The sequence below is a fragment of the Syngnathus scovelli genome, chromosome 20 (genome assembly GCF_024217435.2).
Source record: "Syngnathus scovelli strain Florida chromosome 20, RoL_Ssco_1.2, whole genome shotgun sequence".
NCBI lineage: Eukaryota > Metazoa > Chordata > Actinopteri > Syngnathiformes > Syngnathidae > Syngnathus > Syngnathus scovelli.
In genome coordinates, this window is record NC_090866.1 from 3912975 (window position 1) to 3938182 (window position 25208).

The following is a 25208-nucleotide window of genomic DNA, read 5'->3' on the forward strand; positions in this document are numbered from 1 at the left end:
ACACACACACACATACATATTTACGACTTCAATATTTGAAAATATGAACATGAATCGTTCTAGTTTAAGTATAAGACAATAAAAGTTAAACACGGTTCTAAGAATACTCTAATTACATATTGGTGGATTGTATGTATATGTTGTGTATTTTATTGTGACAATGTCTTTGACGTTTACATCCGGTTTCAATATGAACGCTAAATAAAGATCGTGTTTGTGCATTCACATGTGAAATATTAAGACGGAAAAGGAAGCAAAATGTCTCTTTCTACCGCTCGTTCGTTCCTGTCGGAGGCTTGCTATGGCGAGCAAGAACTTGATGCCAATTCCGCACTCTTGGAGCTTGACAAAGGTGCCGACATACTAGCCTGCTCACGAGTTAGCATAGCTTCCAGTTCTTATTGATTGCTGTCCAGTCTTAATCCGTATGATGCTGTTGTGGATTGCAGAGTTTTGGTAGGTCTTGTTTTCAATGTTCTTTTATTCCAGGGCTGCGATCGGGAAAGCCTGGAGAGCAGTGTGAAGCTGTGGTGCTCTTCCCAAAACTCTTCATCAAGTATCCCTTTCCCATCCTCATAAACTCTGCATTTCTGAAACTTGCAGACATATTCAGACTGGGGTATGACTGTTAAATCTGGATTACAATTTAATGACTTTCCAGCGTTCTGTAACCGTCATAAGAATAGTAAAAAACCTGAATGGGTGCATACTTAATATTGTTCTGCTTTTAGGAACAACTTTCTTCGTCTCTGTGTTCTTAAAGTAACACAACAGAGTGAAAAACACCTCGAAAAAATCCTCAATGTGGACGAATTTGTAAAAAGGGTGTTTTCAGTTATCCATAGCAACGACCCTGTGGCCCGGGCCATTACTCTGAGGTAATCTATATTGGAATTTTGAACTGTTTTGTACACAGCACTTTGTTACAGTTATTGTTATAGTGCTATATGGAAAAAGTAAACAAAATCAATTAATTGCCCAGCCTGACTATATTGCCGGTATTCATTGTTCTGCGCTGACATTGGAGCAATGATAGTCTACAATGTTTTTCGTTTTCATCAGGATGCTTGGCAGTTTGGCCTCCATCATCCCAGAGAGGAAGAATGCCCACCACAGTATTCGCCAGAGTCTCGACTCCCATGACAACGTGGAAGTGGAAGCTGCTATATTTGCTGCAGCCAGCTTTTCTGCACAGTCAAAGTAAGGATAGTATACTGTAAACATAATTTACTTTTACCACTTATAAAGATGATTTATTAGATTACACAATTCTACTCTCCTATTTTACCACTGTTTTCAGAGTCTTTGCTGCTGGGATTTGCAACAAAGTCAGTGAGATGATTCAAGGTAATATTTAAAATTATTGACAATTCTTGAAACTGTTGCTAACCTCAATTCTAATAGTTTTCTTTTAACAAAAAGTAGCACCTGCACTTTGTGTAATACTCTTGTTTGAGGAGTCACATTACTTGTCTCAGATTTGGAGACTCCCGTTGACCTGAAACTGAAGCTGATTCCCATGCTGCAGCACATGCACCATGATGCTAGTTTGGCATCCAGCAGTCGAGAACTTTTACAAAACCTGGTCACCTCTTACCCTTCCACGCCCATGGTTATCGTGACCCTTCACACCTTCACCCAGCTCGCTGCCTCCTCCCTGATTGACATCCCCAAACAGGTTGTGCCTTTTGGATAGACCATACCATTTCTGCCATAAGGGCCCCATTTAAGGTCTTTTTTTATTTTGATCCTATAGTTACAGCTCCTCCTTCAATACCTAAAGGATGACCCACGCAAAGCCGTTAAGAGACTGACGATTAATGATCTAAAGCTTTTGGCGAAAAAGGCTCCACATCTTTGGATCAGGGAAAACACTCAGGTACTGGTTCAGCTACGGACCTGAAATCAAATTACCATAATTTGGTATTGTTTAAACTTCAGCGGTTGAACCTGTTGTGTAGTTGTGGTTTGCAGTCCAAACTTTATGATAAATCTGATCAGATTTTCATTGTCACTTGCAGACCCTATGTGAGTGTGCACTGAGCAGCCCTTATGTCAGTTTGAAGCTGGGCATGTTAGCTGTGCTCTCCACCCTCTCCGAAACGATTGCAATTAAGCAGTACTTCATTCCGACAACCGGTAAAATATATTTTTTTTTTCTACACAATTAACCCTCACATTTGCTTTAACACTGGTAATTAGATCATTTTGATCCAAAACAGTTTCTTCAGTGTCCGCTACCCCTCGGATCACTGACCTAGTGAAATTGGCACAGGAGTGTTGTTACCACAGCAACCTGGCTGTCGCTGCTCATGGGATCATTGTGCTCTCAAATATTGTAATTTCCTGTCCAGAAAAAGGTATGTTGACATATGATTTATTGACACTTCTTGTGCCAGCTTCTTACAAGTTATTACTTCTCATTACACTGACTTGTATTTGTCTATGTGTGTATATCCTCAGATATTGCCCATCTGGAACAGGATACAATATTAGGTTTGGAGTCCCTGCTTATGCTTTGCAGTCAAGACGACAGTCCCAGTGTCCAGGCTACGCTTAAAGTAAGGCAACAGGAAAATAACAAACTGCTTCCTGCCTTCCCTGAACTCGGTCGACTAATGCCTGATAGAGGTCTCATGAAGAATGTTCTAAATAGTATCTAGGTTGCTTACAATTTTCCTAATCTATGATGTTAGACCACCCTCACCTCATTGGTCAAGCTGCTGAAGAGTCGCCCTCACCTGAGCCAGTCCGCTGTGGAATTCCTGCTCGGTCAACTCCATTTATCTTGTGACTCCTCTCGCGTTCTCATGTGCCACACTCTGTCAGCAATTGCCACCCATCTCCCGGTGCTGGGAGACAGCATGCTTGGAGATCTGGTGGACCTCTACCGCGTGGCCAGTCACTCATCCACCGACAAACAGCAAGAGCTCCTAGTGAGAAAACTGCACACATTTCAATGTAGTTTTCATTTGTACTGATGTGTCAATCAAAACAGGCTACTCTGCTGTGTAGATGGCACATTGATATTCTATCCCTCATTCTTTCAATCTTCTATGATCTCTTTTAGGTTTCTTTGGCGACTGTGATTTTTGTTGCCAGCCAGTCATCACTATCAGCAGAAGTAAAGACTGTCATCAAGCAGCAGTTTGACAATGTCGCCAATGGCTGGACTGTGTACCGGATCGCACGGCAGGCTTCTCGCATGGTAGTCATCACATCCTATTGATGTCCTAGGAAACGTAGCAGTGTTTTTTTTCTTTTTGACATAAGGGCAGTTTAGTCTAAAGACACATAGGAGGCGCTGTAAGAGTGTCTCGATGTCACTGATGGGTTCCACTACAAAATAAAATAGAATTCAAATTGCATGTGAACCTATAAAGAGAATTGTAGTTATCACTACTGGGTGCAATGCACCCTGCTACGTAGAGCTTTGCGTGGTCGCATGAAAGTGTTTTCCTGAATCCGCAGGGGTGCCACGAGCTCTCCAGCGAGCTGTACCAGAGCCTGCGAACGCGCGTGGCATCAGAGCACTTCTACTTCTGGCTCAACAGCCTCAAGGAATTCTCCCAGGCCGAGCAGTGCTTGACACACATGAAGGACGGAGACTACAGCGGAGCCATGAGCGCCATCGCCAAGGCCCTGCGCTCCTACCAAAAAGGCATCGCCTCCCTCACAGTCAGTAAACCGCCAGACATCTGGCTGCCATTCCACATTTATTACACCAAGTCCATCACCGGTGACAGATGCTCCTAGCCGATGATCCTCTTGATAGTCTTGCCGTTGGATCGGATCCCGCGCAGCCTGTTAGCGGATTTTTGCGCATAATACCTGCCTATATCTTGTCAATTCATCTCGAGGCGTGCCTGACTGCGGCGTTAATGTCAGGTTCTGCAATTAATCCTCTCCTCCAGGCAGCCAGCACTCCTCTAAATCCACTTACGTTCCAGTGTGAGTTCATTAAGCTGCGCATCGACAACCTACAAGCACTGTCCCAGCTCATTTGCACCTGCAACAGCCTCAAGACAAGCCCTCCCCCGGCCGTCGCCACCTCCCTTGCCCTAAGCACGGGTCACGACCTGCAGAGTTGCGGCCGCATCTCTCTACAGGTAAAGAATTGCACCCATCCGTTTTCCTCATTAGCTTCTCTTACACTGGTAAACAGCAAAGATGATGGATGATTAAGTGCTAAAATTAAAAATCAAGATTGAATTGCCTATCTGTCTGTTTCATAAATCTGAGTAACTGTACATTTACGGTTTTCAGATGAAATTATGCATGGACGAGTTCAAAAGTCTTGCCGCCTGCTACGCCGACTTACATCAGTCATCGTTTGATGCAGACTGCGCCACCCTCCGAAATGTGGAGCTGTATCCTACTACTAGAAATGCATTGATACCAGGATTGTGCTTTCTGCCATTTTGTGTTTCTGAACAATATTTGATTAAAATTGAAACACATTTTCATCAGAATTGTGAGACCGTACTCAAATGTGTTTGTACTTGCGTATACTGTGTCTGTGGGAAAATTGGTATCGGTGCATCACTTTTCAACCCTGGTCTCCAAACCTTCTGCAGCAATATTTTTTTATTTTTCTTAACTGCCTGGTAAGACAACAACAGACCTGTCTGCTCGTCTCTCACGTGATCGAGGCTCTGATATTGGACCCACAGGCTGCCAGGTAAGCCCCGATTGCAAAAGTAATTTATACAGTCGGAATACATTTTTAATATAATTTACTTCGGATTCCATAGCGGCACATTACCAACAGCTGTTTAGTCAAAACATCTTTTTCATTCATTTTTTTCTCTGACCGCCACTGCCCTGACATTTGGGAACATTAGTCATTTCCATGTGGTGCCTTGTTGGAGACGCATCCGTGAAATGTCAACTTAGTTTATATGCATGCTAATGAGGTTGCAGTGCACTGGTTCTAGCTTCAGTGTTGCATAGATGTACTAAAAACGTTGCCGAAAACTAGACAAGAACTGATCACTTTGTTCTCTGTGCGTGCGTGCGTGTATGTGTGTAGTTACCAGGAGTATGGCCCCCTTGGCTCCGTTCAGTCAGAGAGTGAATATGAGAGACGGATGATGTCAGTCTTTACCCACGTGCTTGAGGAAGTGGAGACGCTAAACAAGAAGCATCCACCTGTGTCCTACCTGGTAAAAAAAAATACTTAATGCAGGTTACAGGACATATTTAACTACTATGTTTTCTTCAGCATACAGGTTGTCTTTGTGATGCCATCATCGCACTGCTGAAGGTGCCACTGTCTTTCCAGAGGTACTTCTTTCAAAAGCTTCAATCGACCAGTATCAAGGTAAAATGTTTTTGCCAGTAGACTATAAAACATAAGTCATTGACAGACTGAGCCTTAATGCTGTACACTCTCACGGCTGACGCACGTCTTATCGTATTTCTCCAGCTTGCCCTCTCACCGTCCCCACGAACACCAAACGAGCCTATCCCGGTGCAGAACAACCAGCAGCTGACTCTCAAGGTCGAGGGGGTGGTTCAACATGGTTCCAGCCCAGGACTTTTCAGGAAGATCCAGTCGGTGTGTCTCAATGTCACATCAACTCTTCAGAGCAAGGGACCAGGAGCAGACTACAAGGTTTTTTTTACTGGTCATATTCAAGATTCAAGAGCTTTTTTATTCGCCATGTTTGAGCATGCCAAACAAGGAATTTGACTTCGGTAAATCACAGCCTCTGTTCAACATTTAGGTGACTAACAACAACACTCAGGACATGTGAAGAACGAAAGATATTCTCAAACACCCCCTGATCTTAAACTCCCAAGAGGGCAAGGAAAAACTCAAAACTCCAGCTAGGGGAAATGAGAAACCTTGAGAAGAGACCACAGATGGGAGGGTCCCTCTTCTAGGATGACCAGGCTGCAATGGATGCAGAGAGGACACATAGTACAAACAGTGTAGACAAAAAAGGTGTGGCAAGCGGGATGTTATTGCACAGTAATGACTCTGAGACTCTAAGAGTGGTGTGAGTTCATCAGAGCGACAGCCTGGGGGAAGAAGCTGTCTCTGTGTCTGCTGGTTTTAGTGTACAGAGCTCTATAACGGCGTCCGGAGGGGAGTAGTTCAAACAGGCTGCAACCTGGGTGCGAAGGGTCTGTTGAGATGTTACTTGCACGTTTCCTGGTCCTGGACAGGTACAAGTCTTGGATAGATGGGAGGTTGATTCCAATTATCTTTTCTGCAGTCCTTATTGTCCGTTGCAGTCTGTGCTTGTCTTGTTTGGAGGCCGATCCAAACCAGACAGTGATGGAGGTGCAGAGGACGATGGCAGTGTAGAAGGTCTTCAGCAGCTCCCGTGGCAGGTTGAACTTCTTGAGCTGTCTCAGGAAGTACAGCCTCTGCTGGGCCTTCTTCCGGACAGAGTCTATGTGGCCGGTCCATTTCAGGTCCCGAGAGATTGTGGTTCCCAGGAACTTGAAGGTGTCTGTGGAGAGAATAGTATTACTGCGGATAGTGAGGGGTGAAAGTGGTGAAGGGCCTCGCCTGAAGTCCACTGTCATCTCCACGGTCTTGAGCGGGTTCAGGTCCAGGTGGTTTTGGCTGCACCAGTGGACCAGCCGCTCCACCTCCTGTCTGTACGCAGTCTCATCACCGTTCTGGATCAGTCCGATGAGAGTGGCGTCGTCTGCATACTTCAGGAGCTTCACGGAAGAGTCACTTGCGGAGAAATCGTTGGTGTAGAGGGAGAAGAGCAGTGGGGAGAGGACGCATCCCTGAGGGGCTCCAGTGTTGGTGGTCAGGGTGTCAGATGTGATGCTCCCCAGCCTCACACGCTGTCTCCTGTTGGTCAGGAAGCTGGTGATCCACTGACAGGTGGAGGCAGGCACCGCAAGCTGGATGAGCTTCTGTTGGAGGATGTCAGGAGCGATGGTGTTGAACGCCGAGCTGAAGTCCACAAACAGGATCCCGCCGTACTTTCTTGGGGTGTCCAGGTGTTGCAGGATGTAGTGCAGTCCCATGTTGACCGCGTCATCCACCGACCTGTTTGCCCGGTAGGCAAACTGGAGGGGGTCCAGCAGGGGGCCCGTGACATCCTTCAGGTGGTTCAGTACTAACCTCTCGAAAGATTTCATGACCACAGATGTCAGTGCAACAGGTCTATAGTCATTCATACCTGTGATGGCGGGCTTCTTGGCCACTGGAACGATGGTGGAGCTCTTGAAGCACGAGGGCACCTCACACAGCTCCAGGGAACGGTTGAAGATCCGTGCAAAGGTGGGCGCCAGCTGCTCAGCGCAGACTTTCAAGCAGGAAGGTGACAGAGCCGTCTGGGCCCGGTGCCTTCCTGATCTTTTGTCTCCGGAACATCTGGCGCACTTCCTCCTCATGAATCTGGAGTGCGGGCGCGGCCTCTGCAAGAGAGAGAGTCGGTGACCACGGTGATGGAGGTGTGGACAGAGCAGTTGTGGGGGGAGGTGAGTATGTGGATTGTGTAGATTGTGCTGCAGGAGGTCCCGTTGTGTGGGAGGACCGATCAAACCTGCAGTAGAACCTGTTTAGCTGGTCAGCGAGCCTTGGGCTCTCCACAGGACGGGGGGTTCGTTTCTTGAAGCCCGTGATGCTCTGCAGGCCTTTCCACACTGTTGAGGGATCAGGATTGGCAGAGAGGTGTCTCTCCAGGCTCTCCCCGTAACACCTCCTGGCTTTCCTGACCTCTCGGTTCAGTGTGTTTCTGGTCTGCTTGAACAGGTCCCGGTCGCCGCTCCTGTAGGCCTCCTCCTTGACTTTGCGCAGCCCCCTAAGGTTCGGTGTAAACCAAGGTTTGTCGTTGTTGTACGTGCAGAAGGTCTTAGTCTGCACACACAGATCCTCACAAAAACTGATGTATGATGTGACAGTGTCAGTGAGTTCATGCAAGTCTGAATTTGCAGCTTCAAAAACACTCCAATCGGTGCAGTCAAAGCAGCCTTGGAGGTCCTGCCTTGACTCCACTGTCCACTTCCTGACAGTCCTCACCACAGGCTTAGAAGTTTTTAGTGTCTGTCTGTAGGCAGAGATCAGATGAACTAGGCAGTGGTCCAAGAGTCCTAAAGCTGCACGAGCCACAGAGTGGTATGCATCCTTAATTACGGTGTAGCAGTGGTCCAGTGTCTGTGCCCCTCTGGTGGGACACGTTATGTGCTGTCTGTATCTGGGGAGTTCGTGTGCGAGGTTCGCCCTGTTAAGATCACCCAGAACAATGATTAGTGAATTTGGTAGAAGTCTCTCCATGTCTGTCACCTGGTCAGCCAGCATCTGCGTGGCTTCACTTGCACGTGCGTGTGGTGGGATGTAAACAGCCGCCATGACGATCGAGGAGAACTCCCGTGGTGAATAGAACGGCCGGCAGTTTATGAAAAGTGTTTCTAGGAGAGGGCTGCAAAACTCTTTCAACACCATGACATCGGTACACCAACGTTCATTAATGTAGAAACAGAGACCACCTCCCTTTGATTTTCCGGAGAGCTCCGCGCTGCGATCTGCACGCGTTAGCCGAAACCCAGCTAACTCCATGGCGTGGTGGGGGGTTCGTTCGCTAAGCCACGTCTCAACAAAACACAGCGCGGCGGATCTGCTGAAGTCCGTGTTCCTTGAAGTGAGGAGCAGCAGTTCGTCCATCTTGTTCGCCAGGGAGCGGACATTCGTCAGATGAATTGACGGTAGGGCAGAACGGAACCCTCTCTGCCTCAGCTTTACGAGGGCTCCCGCTCGTTTTCCGCGTCGCCGCCGTCGCGCTAGCTTGTATAGCACCGCCGCTCCGGCTAAAATCTCCGACAAACAGTCTGTATCAGAGAGAACAGGAGAGAAAATACCAGAAGAAGACTGACCGATGTTTAACAGTGCTTCTCTAGTAAAAGTGATCCGGGATGGACAGCAGAAGACACAGAAAACACACAAAATAACACAAAGAAACAGAGAGCGACTCACCGTGGCAGCCATCCGCGGCGCCATCAGATGACAAGATGTCTAAAATCTTGCTTGAAATATGCTGATTCACTTTCACTCGTCTTTTTGTTATAATGAAATTAAGATGAGAAAGGAAGGAACAGGTTGCATGTGTTTATTGATTTGATACTTTTCAGATACCTCTGGACAGTACAACTAATGAGATCGAGCAACGAGTAGAACCCCACAACGACTACTTCAGCACCCAGTTCCTGCTCAATTTTTCCATCCTGGGCACTCATGCTGTCACTGTGGAAGCTTCTGTGGTGGACGAAAGCGGCATCAAGTGGAAGACCGGACCCAAGACTACTTTGTCGGTGAAGTCCATGGAGGATCCCTACTCCCAGCAGCTACGCCACCAAATGCAACAAAACGCAGCTCAGCCTGCTCCTCAGAGGAGCGCGTACAGTCGCTTTTAGTCATTGTTTTAGAAATAGCTGCTCACTTGTCTGTATGTACATATTTGTTACAGTGATAAAATGCTACATTTCATTTCATTTCATTGTTTTGGACGCTGTCAAGGGCTCTATAACTGAATGCCACACAGTATTCTATCTACACAGTATGCGTCGCAGGTGAAGATTTGCGGCATAAAAGCCAGTAAACAGCTAATGCGAAATTGCTCGGACATTCATGACCCTTTCTTAATCCACAAATACTGTATATCATGCTGTAATGTCGAGGACATTTTAGTAATGGATGCCCTTGGATTACAGAGTTGTTTTTCACAAAAAAGACCATCAGGGGGCAGACTACCAGTAGTAATGATCATGTAAATCGTAAATGGACTGTAGTTATATAGCGCTTTATCTACACCGTGTGGTGCCAAAAGCTTTTATTAACTAATTTCAAACAACATTGCGATTGCATTAGTTGACTGACTCTGTTGTCATTGTATGCATTATAGTTGATGCAAATGAAATAGGTTTTCTTTTCCACGATTAAAAGCTAAGCATGTACTTGCTTTTCGACATTAAACTCACGCCCTTTCTCAGGATGTAGCGAGGATCGATTTCCTAACAAGATAATAAAACCATCATCATTTGACAATAGAGACTTTGCGCTCTTCCGGGATGAGGAGACCGCTACCAGGTGAGCCCAAGTGAAAGATGAAAATGCCTGACTTCCACTTTGAAATTTCAAAATAAAGGATAACCTTTTGTAAATAATGTTGAACGTAAGCGTGGCATGTAGTATAACAAATTAATATTTTTGAATCATTAGCTTAAATTCTAGGGTTTTTAAAAAAAGTATTTCAACGTGTGTTTAGAATTGTTGTTCTTAAAATGTTTATTGTGAACGCATATGACTCTTTTCCGCCGTCATCTACATGTACACTGTGCAACTCACTGCCGTGTGAATCTCGATTTAAAGCAGATAGATAACGGGTCCTGGCAGCCCGCAAGAGAAACATCGCCGTTGAACCCATTTGACTGTTATATGTCTTTACAATTGAACGCTTGTCGCGGCTGCGCCGACGCCCGACTCTTCTATTGTGCGTGGAAGACAGGATCTCGATAGAGATCTTAAACCATACGACCATGATGGTGATGATGCATCCGTGGAATTATCAGCCCGGTGTCTGACTGCGATGGAGCCAACCGCGCTCAAGTGGAGCTCCTTGCTAGCTAGCTAGCGAGCTAGCTGGCTAACGGTACCCGCCGGGATTCACTCGACCCCCCGAGCAGCCCTGGATAACGTCGCCTCGATGGCTGTGATTGCTGTTTGTTCCGACTCCATCAGACCAAATTGAACGATGTCCCTCGTTTTGACCAAAACACGGACCATATCTGCTGGAAAATGTGTTAACTTATTGGTTTAGGTTTTTTCTCCACATGACGGCGTTCTCTTTTTTTCAACACACTCGCTTTTTGCTACATCTTTAATGCTGTTTGGATGCCTCTGTGACATTACTTCGGTAAGTAACGACCTACTAGACGTCAAGTCTAAATCAGGATCTGACTACATCCTGGAAGTGCAGTTACACTATTGCGCATTGGCTCAGCCGTTGCGCTCCCACTTAATGTCCAGTCAAGTATCTGCGCTTTCTTTTGAATGTGTATGTTATGTAGTAACGCATTTACACTCGCTGGTTTCTTTCTGCTAATATTCCTCCTCTTTGCTAGCACAGCCCACACTGCTAGCTAGCTTGTCATGAAGTCCTTTTATGGTCCAATCTTTTCACGCATCACAGTGGCGCCAAGGCAACTTGCTTGAAGACACACAGACTTAAATTATTCTCATTTATGACGGTCACTTCACTACTATATCTGCATTTCTACTGAAACTTATCTATTTCTAATGGGCCAGTTTACAAAACGACTAAAAGTAGAAATAACGCAAAAGAACATTATTAACGTTATGACGTCACTTTATCACGTTTTTTAACTTTAATTGACCAGACTACAAGTCAATAATTTTGAACAAAGATGTCAAAATGTCAGGGCCTATTTTGCATGATTTTTTTGTGTATGTGCGAGTCTAGCCCTGCATAGAAGTTTCGCAAAATTATTTAAATTCTAAATATGAACATGCAGCAACAAATGCTGAAAATATATAGAGGCATTGTAGTTTTCAGTAAATGCAAAAGAACAAGTCATTTTTCAACACTTTAGATTGGTCAGTAATTCCTAAACAAACATGACAAGTCCAAATGGGGACTTACCAATTGGATAAATTTTTGCGAAATTGTGAAATTAACCAAATTTAAACAGGAATTTGTCGTGCATTTATTCCAGACGGTGTGGATCACGATGGCCCAGCTGTTGGACAGTGCCGGCAAACTTTGCTGGACTCTTCTGAAGGCTGTGTTCCGTTTTGTGTTTATGTTCATTAACAACTGTGTAGCCATCCCATCCTACTGCCTGTACCTGCTGGTGCTGCAGCCCGTGAGAATATGGCACAGCTCCACGTTCTGGCACCTCGAGGGTGTCATGTTTAAATGGCTGCTGGCCATGGTGTCGTCGTGGGGCTGGATCGCAGGCTATACAGGTAACATGCTTTTGAACACATAATTTTGAACTGTCATGTAACTCAAAAACTATAGGGATGTTTGATACCACTTTTTTTCCAGACTGTACTTAATCATTGAGTAGTCACCGATACAGATACCAAGTATTGATCCCACTCGTACTGTCTGTTCATATGTGATTCTTGCATTTTTCTTACTTCTACATGAACATATAATAACAAAAGCACTACTTGAGGCACTAGAAGCCATAGGAAGTCTCTTAATTGTTACTCTAACCAACAATGAAAGCAATTGCTGTGTAATATGAGAGCGGGGGGAAAAAAATCACCAGGGTCCGTTTGTATTATTTCTGACAACTACTGGGTTGAATCTTGCAAGTGATTCATGCAGTCAATGGTTTGGTTGCACGGCGGCTGTGACCAAAATGCTTACTAATTGTAAGTGGCGTTCATAGGGAGTAACAAGGTGTACTGATCAATAATGCATTTGTGAATTGTCAGCCTACCTGGTATTGTGTTTTGCAACATTTGCATACCTGCAGATTGTCAAACTGAGGAGGGTCGCAGTCTACACTGTGGTTGTAACACAGTCATGGTAAGTGATCAGATGACTGTGACATTTGATCATTAAAAACATGGTTGAGTCTGTTTGCGATGAGTTCATGATGCTACATTTGCAAAAGGAGCAGCCCCAGAGGTAAACATTGCTCACCACACCCTGTGAGCAATGTTGTAAGAGAAGTGAATGCTCTCGAGGTTTGTTGGGTAAGAATGGATTTGAAATTGAGTTTTGTGGCCTTTGCTGTCTTCCACAAACGGGGCCCATCAACGAGGATGTAGCACTTGGCCTGGCAAAAATTTGCGTGTGAAAAATGAACGTGAACCGCTCGTCATTTGTTAATGCCAATGTGCAGTCATGCAGCACCCACGCACGTGTTGTCGGTTACTTGGCACAGACCTATTTTGTGGACTGTGTGGGCACAGGCAGACCGCACTTGATTGACGTGGTCCTCATTATACAGTGTTTGCTGCACGTGGTTATTAATATGGTATTAAATCATCACCTGCGGATAGCCCTCCTATTTCGTCCAAGTTACCTGTATTATCATTTTGTCAGGCCTTTGTAGAGGGGAATATTGGAGCCAAAAAATAATACCTATAATTGATGTCCAAATATAATAAGTGGGTGTGTCTGAATGTTTCATGTAGCTGAATAAAAATGTGTTAATTGGGGCAGGGGTCACATTACCAAGTCATATGGCCGCAGCACTGCTTTAATCAGGGCAGAAAACATATCTCACACAATTTAATTCTGTCTTTCGTAGAATATCTCAGGCGCCGTTGGAATAACGAATATAAGGGTCCTTTATTTACTCTGCATGTATGTTTCTGTTTTATTTAGAAAATGTGTATTTATGTAGAAGGATTTATGTCGCTCGCGAGGCTCCAAAGATGTGAATATCATTGACTACTTGGCCCTCATTCTGTAGCTTGCCGGTCGAGTCGCAACGGGGGTGACGAGAGATTAATTAAGAGGGTCAGTGGCCAATTTTTCCTCTGCCTTGAGAGAAGGAGGAGCGCTTGCAGGGGTGGCTTTCATTGAATGCCGTAGCATGGTTGTCCTGCTATGCTAACTGTGTCGACTCTCAAAGACAATTTCCCTAATGTATTTCTATCTGACAGATGACCCATCTCTGTGATATTGTTAATGCTCGTCTCCGGCGCCAATGGGGACATGGGCGAGCAGGAGAGCGTGCTCCTTCTGAAATGACATTGCCTTCAGGGCGCACACACACGTAGTGTCGCGGATGTCATATTTTCCTCAAGTGACATCTCAAAACTATTTTCTCAGGAGAATCGTTTTGAGGTGCAAAAAGTGAACTTTTTTAAATTTTATTTATTTATTTATTTAGGAACTTGTTTCCAAATTTTACCTTCTGCTTTTAGAGGGGAAATGGATTGCAGAAGCCTGACTACTGCAACATGTACATCACACAATTTGAGCTGACCCTCCCATGACTGTGGGGATTCCCCGCACATGACAGAAGCTCAGCTGAATCTTTTCACCCTCGGGCTTGTAGCAGATCTCCATGGTTTTCGGTTTATATACTGAGCTGCTCAAGTGTACTTTCAATTGCTAAGGGTTCCACGTGTTCTCCGGGAGAACTATTGTTTCCGACCCTCGTCAAACATGAGCCACATTTCCCCTTTTTGTTTAAGCTCTTGTATTTGCTGTCAACAATCACACTGGCAATTGGCTTATAAAATAACGCGTATGCTCTGAATAGATCCTCAACAATGTAAATCAGGACACAAGGACCAAAGACCACTTTAGATTTCCTCAATCAGGTGCTAGTTCATGCTGGTTATTGTCATGCTGAAAGAGCTTTGTCTGTCTCAAGGGAACACAGTTCCAAGTTAATAATGGCTGTGTATTATTCTCTTGGTAGCCGGGTGCTCGTGTGCAGCGTGCCATTTGGCCTGCGGGAAAAAAAGCTTGCGGCTATATTTTTCTTTATATTATTTTTAGCACTTTGACAACAAAAGGTAGTGCTGCTGGTTCTGTACTTTGCTTTTCTGATCAAGTCTTACTAATCGATTGTTGACACGGCTTTTTGCATATGAGAATTGTTTAATCTATGACAACTAACAAATCTACTATGTACACACGAAATCCCTGTTTTTAATAGTTTCAATTGATTAGAAAAACATATTCCAGCGACTTCATCAACTAATCAAGGTTGATATGGAGCTGTAGTTATTTGTCATTTTCTTATTCCAGTTCTAGGCTACGCTTGCTTGCAGTCCATGTGGCCCATATAAAGAATGCGAGCTGAAGTCTTTATATGAAGTGTATCTCATTTGCTTTGTAGTCACCGAGTGGGGCGATGATGTGCGGCCCATTTCTGAAGATGAAGCCATGGTCATTGTCAACCATCAATCCACGGGAGATGTATGCACCCTTATGATGTGCCTCCAAGACAAGGGCATGGTAAGACTACAGACATTGTCTGCAACCTGTATGATTATAATGTTGGGCTCGAATAAAGTGGCTTCAGAATGTTTGAAATTATTCTGAAAATAGAATTAAGAGTCACATTAACTAGGTCCTACAATGCGGCCACTCACCTTTCCAATAGGTTTATTTTCCCCCTCTCTAAACTCTGGTTACACATGGCCAAAACACAGGAAAACGAAATAGCCTTGAGATGAGGCCACATCCCTCAGAACGGCTCTGACCTTAAATGTCAATACTGTATGTAGCCTATTTACACAATGTGTTTTTCTAACAGCATTGTTTTCTCAGGGGTGTGCCTCTAATGGGTTGCCTGTTTTGCTGAATGGCAGCAAAAATGCAAACAAAAAGTTTTTAAACACTGGCTTATACAGGGATCTGTGATGTAATTTTCAGTTGACAGCAAGTGGCAAAATGGAGTCAACTATTAGAAAAAATGCAGGAGAAAAATATTAATCTCTGATGAGCAATTAAGCGAGCAGAGAGCAGAACACTTATTATCACAAGATTGCATCATAAAATAAGAACTTAAGTACAAAGGGTCCGGTGGAAACAAGATATACATTTCTGACCTAGCAAGAGTTTCTCTGTATATTACACAAGAAATGATAAGGAAGAAGATAACACCTGAGAAGTACTGTTACACGTATGAATGATATCTGGAATATCATATATCAGTAGTAAATCAGCAACTGATAACTTCACATTAAGTAGGACTTGCAGAATATATTTACATTATCACACTGATAAACTGTTCAAAGTGTTGTAGGGTTGTTTACATTATTGCAACGACAACTATATTAACAGTATGCTACGGTTCAAAAAGTAAGTTTGTTTTCCTTTCCAGGTGGTACGAAAAATGATGTGGTTGATGGACCATGTGTTCAAATACACAAACTTTGGCCTAGTGTCCCTTATACACGGTGACTTCTTCATCAGACAGGTAAGAACTATCACATCATGTGAAATATTAAATCATCACTCCTGTCCCCGCTGGAAGGCTTACACACATTTAGTCTTCTGAAGGCTGTGGCATTCTCTGTGAAGATCAGCTACTATGGACAGTAGTGTGTGGAGTCTGGGGGGTTGTGTGCCGCTCAGCCCTGCTAGGTCAGACTAACCCTTTGTTGTGGGGCAGAGCAGGCTGCTTTGACCAGCCTTCACGAGGACACCCACTGGGAATATACTGTGAATGCTATCCTCCCTGAATTCCTGGAATATGACGCATGTTGTTTTAAGGCTTCATTGATTTATTCTTATCGCCAGTCAGCATTCATCTGCTTTTAATCATTTTACTTGAGTGCCCAGCAAATTTCTGCCTCAGAATTCCTCGTAGAGCACCTGTCAAGGCCGATTCACCTTGAGCCACATACAAGCCTGACTGGTCTTAGTCATTTCTTTGATCCCTTCTGGCATTCTAGTGTGCATTCCCCAAAATACCTCACGCAGCGACAGCCAGGCAAGCATCTGCTGTTCATGGGGCGGAGCTGACATATCTCGCCACCATGTGCACAGCAGCAGTAGGCTGCACATGGAACAAGATCCAATTTTAAACACATTAGCGTGGTGCTAAGAAATATCACATACTGTACGTACTGTACACTGGCTATGAAATGATATCCCAGTCAGTGAAAGGGTAAAACGGTGTGGCCTATTTTATAAATAAATGGAGAAAAGATCCCAGAAAAAAGTCTGTTAATTTCATGTGATTTTTAAGAATAATTATTCTGTATTGGTATAAACATTTTTGATTGTATTGCACACCTGCCTCTAGTGTCAATTTATCCTCCAATATGGGTGGACTTTATATTTCCCCCAACCCAGACACATAAACGATGCAGTGATTTCTTCTATGATTGGTGTGCCACGCAAGTTTATAACCCCGCCAAAAGCCCGTATGCCGCTGATGCATTTAAATTGGCTTTTGACCAACTGAACTTTACTGGAGATCAATCATCTCAACCTCCCTCCATGTCATCGCTAATGTCCCTAATGTCATTCTTTTCACACCCGTGGCGTGACAGTATTACTTATCAGAGTGCTCGACAGTCGTGCTGCCAGCAACTTATTAGTGTTTGCTTGTAAGTGTTGTCAAGGCATGTCTTTATTCCCTTCAGGGTAAAGCCCACCGAGACAAGCAGCTGGTCTACTTGAAGGAACACTTAGACAAATATTACCATAGTCGTGACAGGAAGTGGATCGTACTATTCCCCGAGGGTGGCTTCCTGCGCAAGCGGAGGGAAACCAGCCAGTTGTTTGCCAAAAAGCATTCTCTACCCCATCTGACCCACGTCACGCTGCCTCGCCTCGGTGCCACCCAGGTCATCCTGAAAACTTTGTCAGCCCAGCATGAAAATGGCAGTGTGGGCAATGAGAGCGGGACACCCAACCAGACCGGTAACTAACACGTACATGTGCAAAAACGCCGCCCAGGTTTCAGATCGAAGCAACCTCGTGCAAATGGTTGCATTTATTTAAATCGAAAAAATTTAAAAAAACAGTTGTAGTTGTCATTTGTATTTGGATGCTTACTGAGCTGAAACATTTGACTAAACCGTTAAATTTGTATGACCTTAGAAAACATTAACACACAAAAGCAAAACCAACACGAATGCATAAAGTAATCCAGTTGAAGGGTGATTTGTTGTAGTTTTAGTCCCGAGGATGTTTTGGCCAGCATTGTTGAAAATGTGGCTCAGCTGCGTGCTCTAAAGGCAGGCTCGGTGCTTGATGCAAACCACTGTGAGTTTATCAAGACAAGAGTGTCAAAACACGCTGTACCGCTTAATTGGCCCCGTGTGCAGCCTGCACATGTTCTCTCTGCCACTTTCTCTCGACGCTGCAAGCAGGTTGGTGCAGAGAGGCTTTGTCCTTCCACTTGAATCTTGCTAATGGCTTTTAAACATAGGGCAGGGGAAAAAAAAAAACAAATACCCCAAAGTGTACTCTGTCCCTGTGTCCTCTACGTGTGTTAGCTTATGCAAGCGCCATCTCACCCCGACCATCCATGATGCTCTGCAGAGGTACCCACATTTTGCTGACTCACTCCGAGACAAATGGGCGACTTGCAGAAAACCAGATTTGATGTAAATACTATGCGTGCCGCTGTCTAACGGCCATTAAGTGTCTCCTTGGCTTAAACACTGATAAGGTGTACATGTTGGTGAATAGATAGCAAGCACCCCGGCAAAGTTCATGACTCGAAACGGTTTATGATAAACCATATGAGTTAACCAATCACAAGCGTGCCTCTGGGTGATGTTGAGTCTACTGTCACGTTGTAGTTCCGACCAAGGTGCTGCATTTGTCCCCCTGGCAGTGTATGCTGAAGGACGCACCTCTGCCTTTTATTACAGTGTGGTTTGTCACTGTAGCAATACGTTGGCTCAAAGCCTCGTACTTTGGCCCGCTGCACACATGAGAGTGTGGCTTCCTCTTTGCGTGCTTGGACAAAGCTTGGGATCCAATTACCCATGCTGTGACTTATTCTGTGGTATGAATGAGCCGGTAACGTGTGCCATGGTTTTTGGTTCACCTTGCTAATTTGCAGACAAATATGCTCAGTCAACACAAGTTTGTATACAGTTCACTAATACTGGCTTGGCCATTGAATTAGATGTCATTTCATAGCCAATTATTTATTATAAAAAAAAAATTAAAAATTCAAAGCAGATAGACAATTCACCCCTATTATCCTTTTTCACGTTCTGCTTGGCATTATCATTTTGGTGTCTACTCTGTTCTAGGTAAAAAGCGCAAAGGGCTGCAGTGGGTGATAGATGTGACCATAGCTTATCCCAAAGCCAGACCCATGGACATCCAGACGTGGATTTTTGGCTACAGGTCGGCAACAGTCACCCATGTTCACTACAGGTAAGGGTGAAATAAAAGCAGATCAGCAAAGTTGCAGCGACTGACACTCCTCAATTTGGTACATAGACTTTGAGACTGATATTGTCACTCTCCTATGATGTTTACTTCTATCGAGGGAGAATTTAAGAATCCACTCACTGATAGCTCAAGAGTACAGAAGGAAGTCCCCACCAACTTGCTTTCATACTTAGTGAGTCAGCGGAACGCACCAGAGCTGAAGAAGTTATTAGATGACTTAATGCACCACTGTCCTCTGATCTCTCCCCTCCTTGTGTAGTTATCCTTTCACTTAATTATACGATAAAGGTGCATCTGGATTAGCTTCGTTGCAAGACTCCGGTCAAGATAAATGTCTTTTTACTGTACACAGCATCTATGTAGTATCTTATGAGGGATGCATTCAGGGTCAAGCGGCAGTTGCTGGAAGTCATGATGACCCTCGGGATGCTGTGAACACTTCACTCTGCAGGGTGTAATTGAACAAAATGTGATTTATTGAACTTGCCTTGATGATCTGTCTCCGGAGTTTTTTTTTTGTCTGGTCATTCACCAACTTGGACTAAAGCAAAGGGCTCATTGTGTCTGTTATAAATTGTCAGAGATATCACAATTTTGAGACAATCTAACCAAACAGTAAAACAGTCCCCTTCTTTTGCATAGTAAACGGTTCTGCAGACAGGCACCCTAACTAGCGGCACAGCTGTTAAACTTGTGCGCACACACGTCAGTGATCAAGATCCAGGCTGGTACAGGTGCACAGACGAGAAGAATAATGTGCCCGCTGTTCAGATAAACACAGAGGGAGTGAGTACTATGATGTACTTCAGAACAACACATTTTTATTAAGAAGAGTATTCAGATGTGCTCGGTTTAGGCAATTAGGTCTGACCACAGGCTGAATTGTTCTAACGGTAAATATTGAGTGTGCGCAGTCTTGATGACTTCTTTAAACAGGGTGTACTTCAACAAAAGTATGTTTTAATGACAAGATAAACATTAAATTGAAACCGAAAAGGAGGAATGTTATGCATTGATGAGAAGAAGAGCTAGGAATTGGTCTTATCAGGAAAAAAAGCAACAGGGAAGACCTTAGTCACTGTCTGTTCTGAGCGGTTGCCCTGCCAAGTAAATCACCCACTTGCTGTGGGGGCTTCTTATTTTTATTTGTCCAAGCATGTGGGTTTCAACACATTTAGAGTAGGATTCAAACGATTTGCATTTCCATCATAAACATCTCACTCGTGTCACAAGTGGGTGGAACATTGTTCTTCTTGCCATCCTTCTATTTTATAGCTTCCTTCCATTATTACATCAACACTCCACCACTTGTCCAGGTGCCTTTTGTCGAATGAGACACAGAATGCTTGATATCAGTTTCCCTGGTGACATGATGAGATTATTGGTATAGTGTAGAATCATCAATGGATCATAATTAGTGCTGTAATCATTCCATCTTGGTTGTGGTGAGGCAAGAGGTCTTGAATCCACCTATTCCAGCCTGTTTCTGTGTGTGTGTTTTTTGCCTGATATCAGATTACCGGGACCAAGCCTCTCAACAGGCAGCTGAGCATTGTGTAGCATTCTAGATGAATCTGTGCTCTGCATTTTTTTTTAATCCCATCCACCCAGCCTTTTTCTTGTGCCTTTTCGCCATATAAGACCAGTTTTACAGATCCTAAGACTACTGAATGTCACTTGAGAGAGTTAGGTGGGTGTACAGAGGCAGAGTGAGGGCAGTGGTAGGTGTTGAAGATGTTGCTTTTTTTTGTACTGGCTCATTTTTCTTGTTTAATGCTCTACTGTCTGCTTTAATGAAAGCTACTCTTGGCAGGAGCTGCAAGGTGTCTATGACAAGACACGGGTCGCACGTCTGAATTGTTGAGCTTGCACTTGTACTGCTTTCTCAAGCTATCTTTGGATTTTTCTTCCTCCCACAAAACAGCTGAGCTACGGGGCTAGTACGTGGAACACATCACATTTCCTACTTGGATTGGCTTGGCTTGAGGGCTTCCACAATCAATTCGTCACACCTTTGAGTATAATAATGAGATCCTTCATGGAGTTTTTTTTTTTTTCCCCGCTTTCCCAGCACAGGATTTTGTTCATCTTTCTCAGCATCGATTTGGTCATTGGTTCAAAGCCTAGTGAAACAGTCATCAGAAATAGACATTCAAATGTGTCTCCAAATGTACTCGAATTATTCAGTGTTTACTGCTCGACTATCTGTCAGCTTAGCATAAAGTTCATGATCACCTGTGACAATGACGTGATAGTTCTTTACTCATGACCTCTGCACTGATAAGAGGCACCCGGCCTAGACACTCATTAACTTTATCCCCCCACACATCAGTTCAGATACAACTGATCACAGTGATAAAGTGATCTTGCTCCGTAGACACACACACACACACACACACACACACACACAGTGAAGAAGGAATAACTAGTATTTTAACTTGTGCAGTGTCAATGCATCCTTAGTGTGACAGAAAGCTCTTGAATATCAACGTGTTGGTAGTTCACTCATCTGTTTCCTTCGGCCAAGCCTTTTACATTTGTCACGTCCATTGTTTCTGACCAAATCATTTCCTGGAACGTAGACAGCCTTAAGCTAGAGCGGAAACAAATTGAACAGTTAATGGAGCAATGATCAAGTGAACTCCTACGACTGTCCCTCAACTTCTTCCTTATGATGGCAGGGCTGGTTAGTCTTAAAAGGCCAAGTAATTTGGTGTGTTATTCAGGTTTCCAATTTTTCTTAAGGTTTACAAAAATAATATGTCATTTTACTACAAACAGTAGTAAGACTGATTCACTGTCCACAGAAGGACTGAGAAAAAGAATAACAATGATGCGATTTGGAGCCTCATAGGCTCACATGAGGGTAGTGTAGGGGGGTCCTTATCTTAACAAGAAAAATGGAGACAGAGAAGCAGGACACGAGACTTTTTGGTCACCATCGTCCAATTGCTAATCTCTACGTTCGCCATTTATGACATTGCAGAAAATTTTTTCCCTCTCAATTTCCCCACGAGACTGAAGAGTCCCTAAATAATGATTGTCTTTTTCCTGTAAAAGTGGGCAGCTTTTCCCTGACACGGTCCAAATTTAATTAGCTTCCTTGCCCAGTTGGGAATTAAAGCAATCTCTTTAGAATAAGAAAATGTAAAGAAGCAAAATGGAAAGCCAATAGATATATGGAAGAGCAAACACTTTTGGATTTACCCCGTCATTATTTGGGTGAACACAAGTGCAATGATTAACATCTGACCTTAGCACAACTTGCATAATAATAATATGCAGTCCAATATATCCACCAATTCTTTGTTACCTGCAGTATAATAAGACTTGGTCCCCCAGTACTAATGGTTTAACCAATCAATACATGTTAAATGGAATCAATACGCTATGGCCCATTGCCTTCTTCCTCCAGATCCTCTCCACAGATGTCCTTTTAAATGGTCAGGAATATTAAAGTAACACTGAGTGCAAAGGAAATGCTCCTCTGAGGGAGGAGTCGTAACCTCCATTTGAAGGTGACCAGGGGACGCGTGAACGCAGCCCACTGAGGCCCCCGTGTGGGTAGACTTTGAATGTGAAAAAAACACTTGAACTCGCTCATGTGAGGAGAGGGCACTCTGCTAATGAGTTTTCTAGTCCAAGCTACTGTAAATACATACAGACAGCGTTTTATCGACTGTCATTTAAAATGGGCTTCAGGCTGTTGCTGACATGCAAGTTCTTCGCCGGATCTGTTCACACATTTCTTTTGTGTCTTCTTTCAGGATGTACCCAATTAAAGAAGTTCCTGTAGAGGAGCAGGCTCTGACAGACTGGCTGTATCAGAGGTTTGTGGAGAAAGAGGACTTACTGGCCCACTTCTACGACACAGGTTTGTGTGCTTTTGATTAATTTCTATAGTACTTTTCACAACATTTGCTGCACTTCAATCTATCGCTTCACTGCAATCTAAGACTCGTCATAACCATCCACATTGATTCCTGTGTTGTTTTGATACAGCTCATATCTTGGAAGTGAGCGTATGTAGCGTGAACTTGACTAGCAGTGCTAACTAGTAGCCATGATTGCCACTAGGAATCCATCACCTTTCACATTCCTCGTCTCCTTCTCAACAGGAACGTTCCCGACTCCAGAGGGCCAGAAAGAAGCGATCTCTCGGCAAATGACACTGGACCCCGTGTGGCTGTGCGCCATCCAGTCATTTGCCTTCGTCTCCGGCTACATGTGGTACAGCCTCTTGCGGCACCTCTACTGCGGTATGTTTTGAGTACGCCGACGAGGTGAGCAGGAAGAAGCACCTCGTGATTCGCCGGTGTCATGCGATGGATGACTGTACCTTTGCGATTCACGCGGCGGGACTAAAGACTGGGGGGCACTAAAAAAAAAATATATATATATATATATGTATACGACGTGTAGACAAACAGAATTACAGGCCCGACACGACACATGATCTTTCACATCATGGCTCTCATGTTGTTTACACATAGGCCCGCACATTCAAGAGGCTCAGGACAAAGAACTGCTGTAGTTTCATGAAGTGTGTTTGGACATGTGCGTCTGTGAATACTGTGAGAATACAAGCATCAAGTCCACCTTTTAGCCTGCCCTCTTTCTGACGCGCAGTGGACGTCTCGAAGCAGCCGCGTGGACGCTCTGCTCCTCACCCACCTCAGCCCACATTGCACTAAAGATCCAAACTGCTCCCTGTCCCAGGATATCTTCCTGAATGGTAGCTGCCTATATATGTTTTTTTTTCCATTTCTTTTTAGCCTGCACATCTCCACGACAGCCAGCACATTTATCTTTTTTTTGTCATCTGGACTGTTTACACTGGCGAACCCGCTCCAAGTTAAATGGTGTCAAACCTTAGTGGAAACGTACAGATCACTTGAAAAGCAATTTGTCTTTTGTTCATAACTATGTGCATCATCTCAAAAAAGATGGACTGAGAAAGCTAGACTTTTTTTTGTTTCCACCCTTTTATCGCGCGGTATAGTTTTACATTTATTTAAGCCATATGCTCATGTCCACAAACACAAGGGAACATAATTGTTTGTGCTGAATGGGTGAGAGAAAAATATATATGACTGTTCACTTTGGCTTTAAGAAGTGCAGCCATTCATACAGTAGGAAGAAGTGATAATGTGTGGGTGCCCCCTCCCTTATTTTTTAATGAACTTTTACCCCTTGAATAATGTGCTTTATGTGTTGTTACTGTGTGATGTCAGAAGGTGGAAACAATTCATAAAATATTTCATTTTAAAAACACAAAATCCTCTGTACATAACAAACCTCGAAAAGCAATGTCCGTCACCTGTCTGTGAATAAGTCAAGTTTTATTTTAATTTTATTTTTTAAACAAAATATAATTTTGTGTGTACTTCTCATTGGTACACAGTTGTGATTTTAATTTTATTTTCCTGTTTCCAAGCAAGACGTTATTGGCAATGCTATCCAAGCCTTGTGTCATCCCGAACACATTTGGTCGTGACGATCCAATGTTAAACCATCTTTTTGTTCTAAGCTTTTGCCAATACCTTGGGACAGAGTTTCCCAAAACGTTAGCTCAAGCCTTGAATTTTGTTCCTTTACTAAAATGGACATGAAAATGTATCATTAATTATCTATTACAACAAGCACCAATTGCCAAGAAATGGAGGACTTTATATTTTATTTGAAACTTACATAAATTACTTTGACAATCGGAAACCCAAATAAAATGGACACAAACATCATTTTGGGGAAACCCTGTCTAAAAAGACTACATTTCCCAGTTATGGTGTTTTCCTAAGGGAAAAAAAGATTTGTTAGGACCAATTGTTCCAAAAGGGTTGAGCTGAAAAATGTTATTTAGTTCTGAAAGTCATTTGATTAAAAAAAAAAAAAAAAAAAAAAATCTAGAGGTGTGGTATTTGTTGTTGGCATTAATAATATACATTTTATTGGTTGCCGGCCCGCATTCTTTGTCACTTTTGGTAAAAACTGTGTTAAATACAAAACAAAATACCTAACTTAAAAGGTAAAACATTTTCAAATCTGTCATTCATTGGTCCTTATCCGATATTTTTTTTTCAACCGTGTTCCGTGTTTCCAAAGAAGGCAGGGAAAGTGATGTTTTCCTAGCTGTGGTTTTAGGAAATAAACACAATAGGGATTAAAACAAATGATACTAGAACTGTCTGTAATTCCCCATTTTGTACTTCTCCTTTCAATTCCTAGTTACACAGCCAACACAAAAAAAACTTGTGCTGGAATAAAACATCAAAGATCGTAAAGTCTGTGCTCTGCTTGTCCTTTATGCTCTTTTAACCAGGGAAAAACCTTGTGGCAGCAAGTAATAAAACATCCCTTTACCCCTCA

At 43.6% G+C, this 25208-nt stretch overlaps 2 protein-coding genes across 2 annotated transcripts; both read left to right on the forward strand.

The window, feature by feature from the left end:
- Positions 1-77: 77 nt before the first annotated feature.
- Positions 78-9962, forward strand: ints7 (integrator complex subunit 7). The gene is made up of 20 exons (XM_049756456.2): positions 78-352; positions 490-619; positions 732-878; positions 1063-1200; positions 1301-1347; positions 1479-1678; positions 1757-1879; positions 2022-2139; positions 2223-2360; positions 2464-2561; positions 2697-2936; positions 3071-3208; positions 3472-3678; positions 3915-4109; positions 4267-4370; positions 4613-4681; positions 5033-5165; positions 5225-5323; positions 5429-5617; positions 9103-9962. Exons 1-20 carry the CDS (start codon positions 259-261, stop codon positions 9382-9384), a joined length of 2889 nt encoding a protein of 962 aa, XP_049612413.1. The 5' UTR covers positions 78-258; the 3' UTR covers positions 9385-9962.
- A 362-nt stretch (positions 9963-10324) lies between these two features.
- On the forward strand, positions 10325-25123 carry lpgat1 (lysophosphatidylglycerol acyltransferase 1). The gene is made up of 8 exons (XM_049756469.2): positions 10325-10883; positions 11704-11956; positions 14809-14927; positions 15799-15894; positions 17069-17348; positions 18698-18824; positions 22610-22716; positions 22961-25123. The coding sequence occupies exons 1-8, from the start codon at positions 10851-10853 to the stop codon at positions 23110-23112; spliced, it is 1167 nt and encodes a 388-aa protein (XP_049612426.1). The 5' UTR covers positions 10325-10850; the 3' UTR covers positions 23113-25123.
- Positions 25124-25208: the final 85 nt, after the last annotated feature.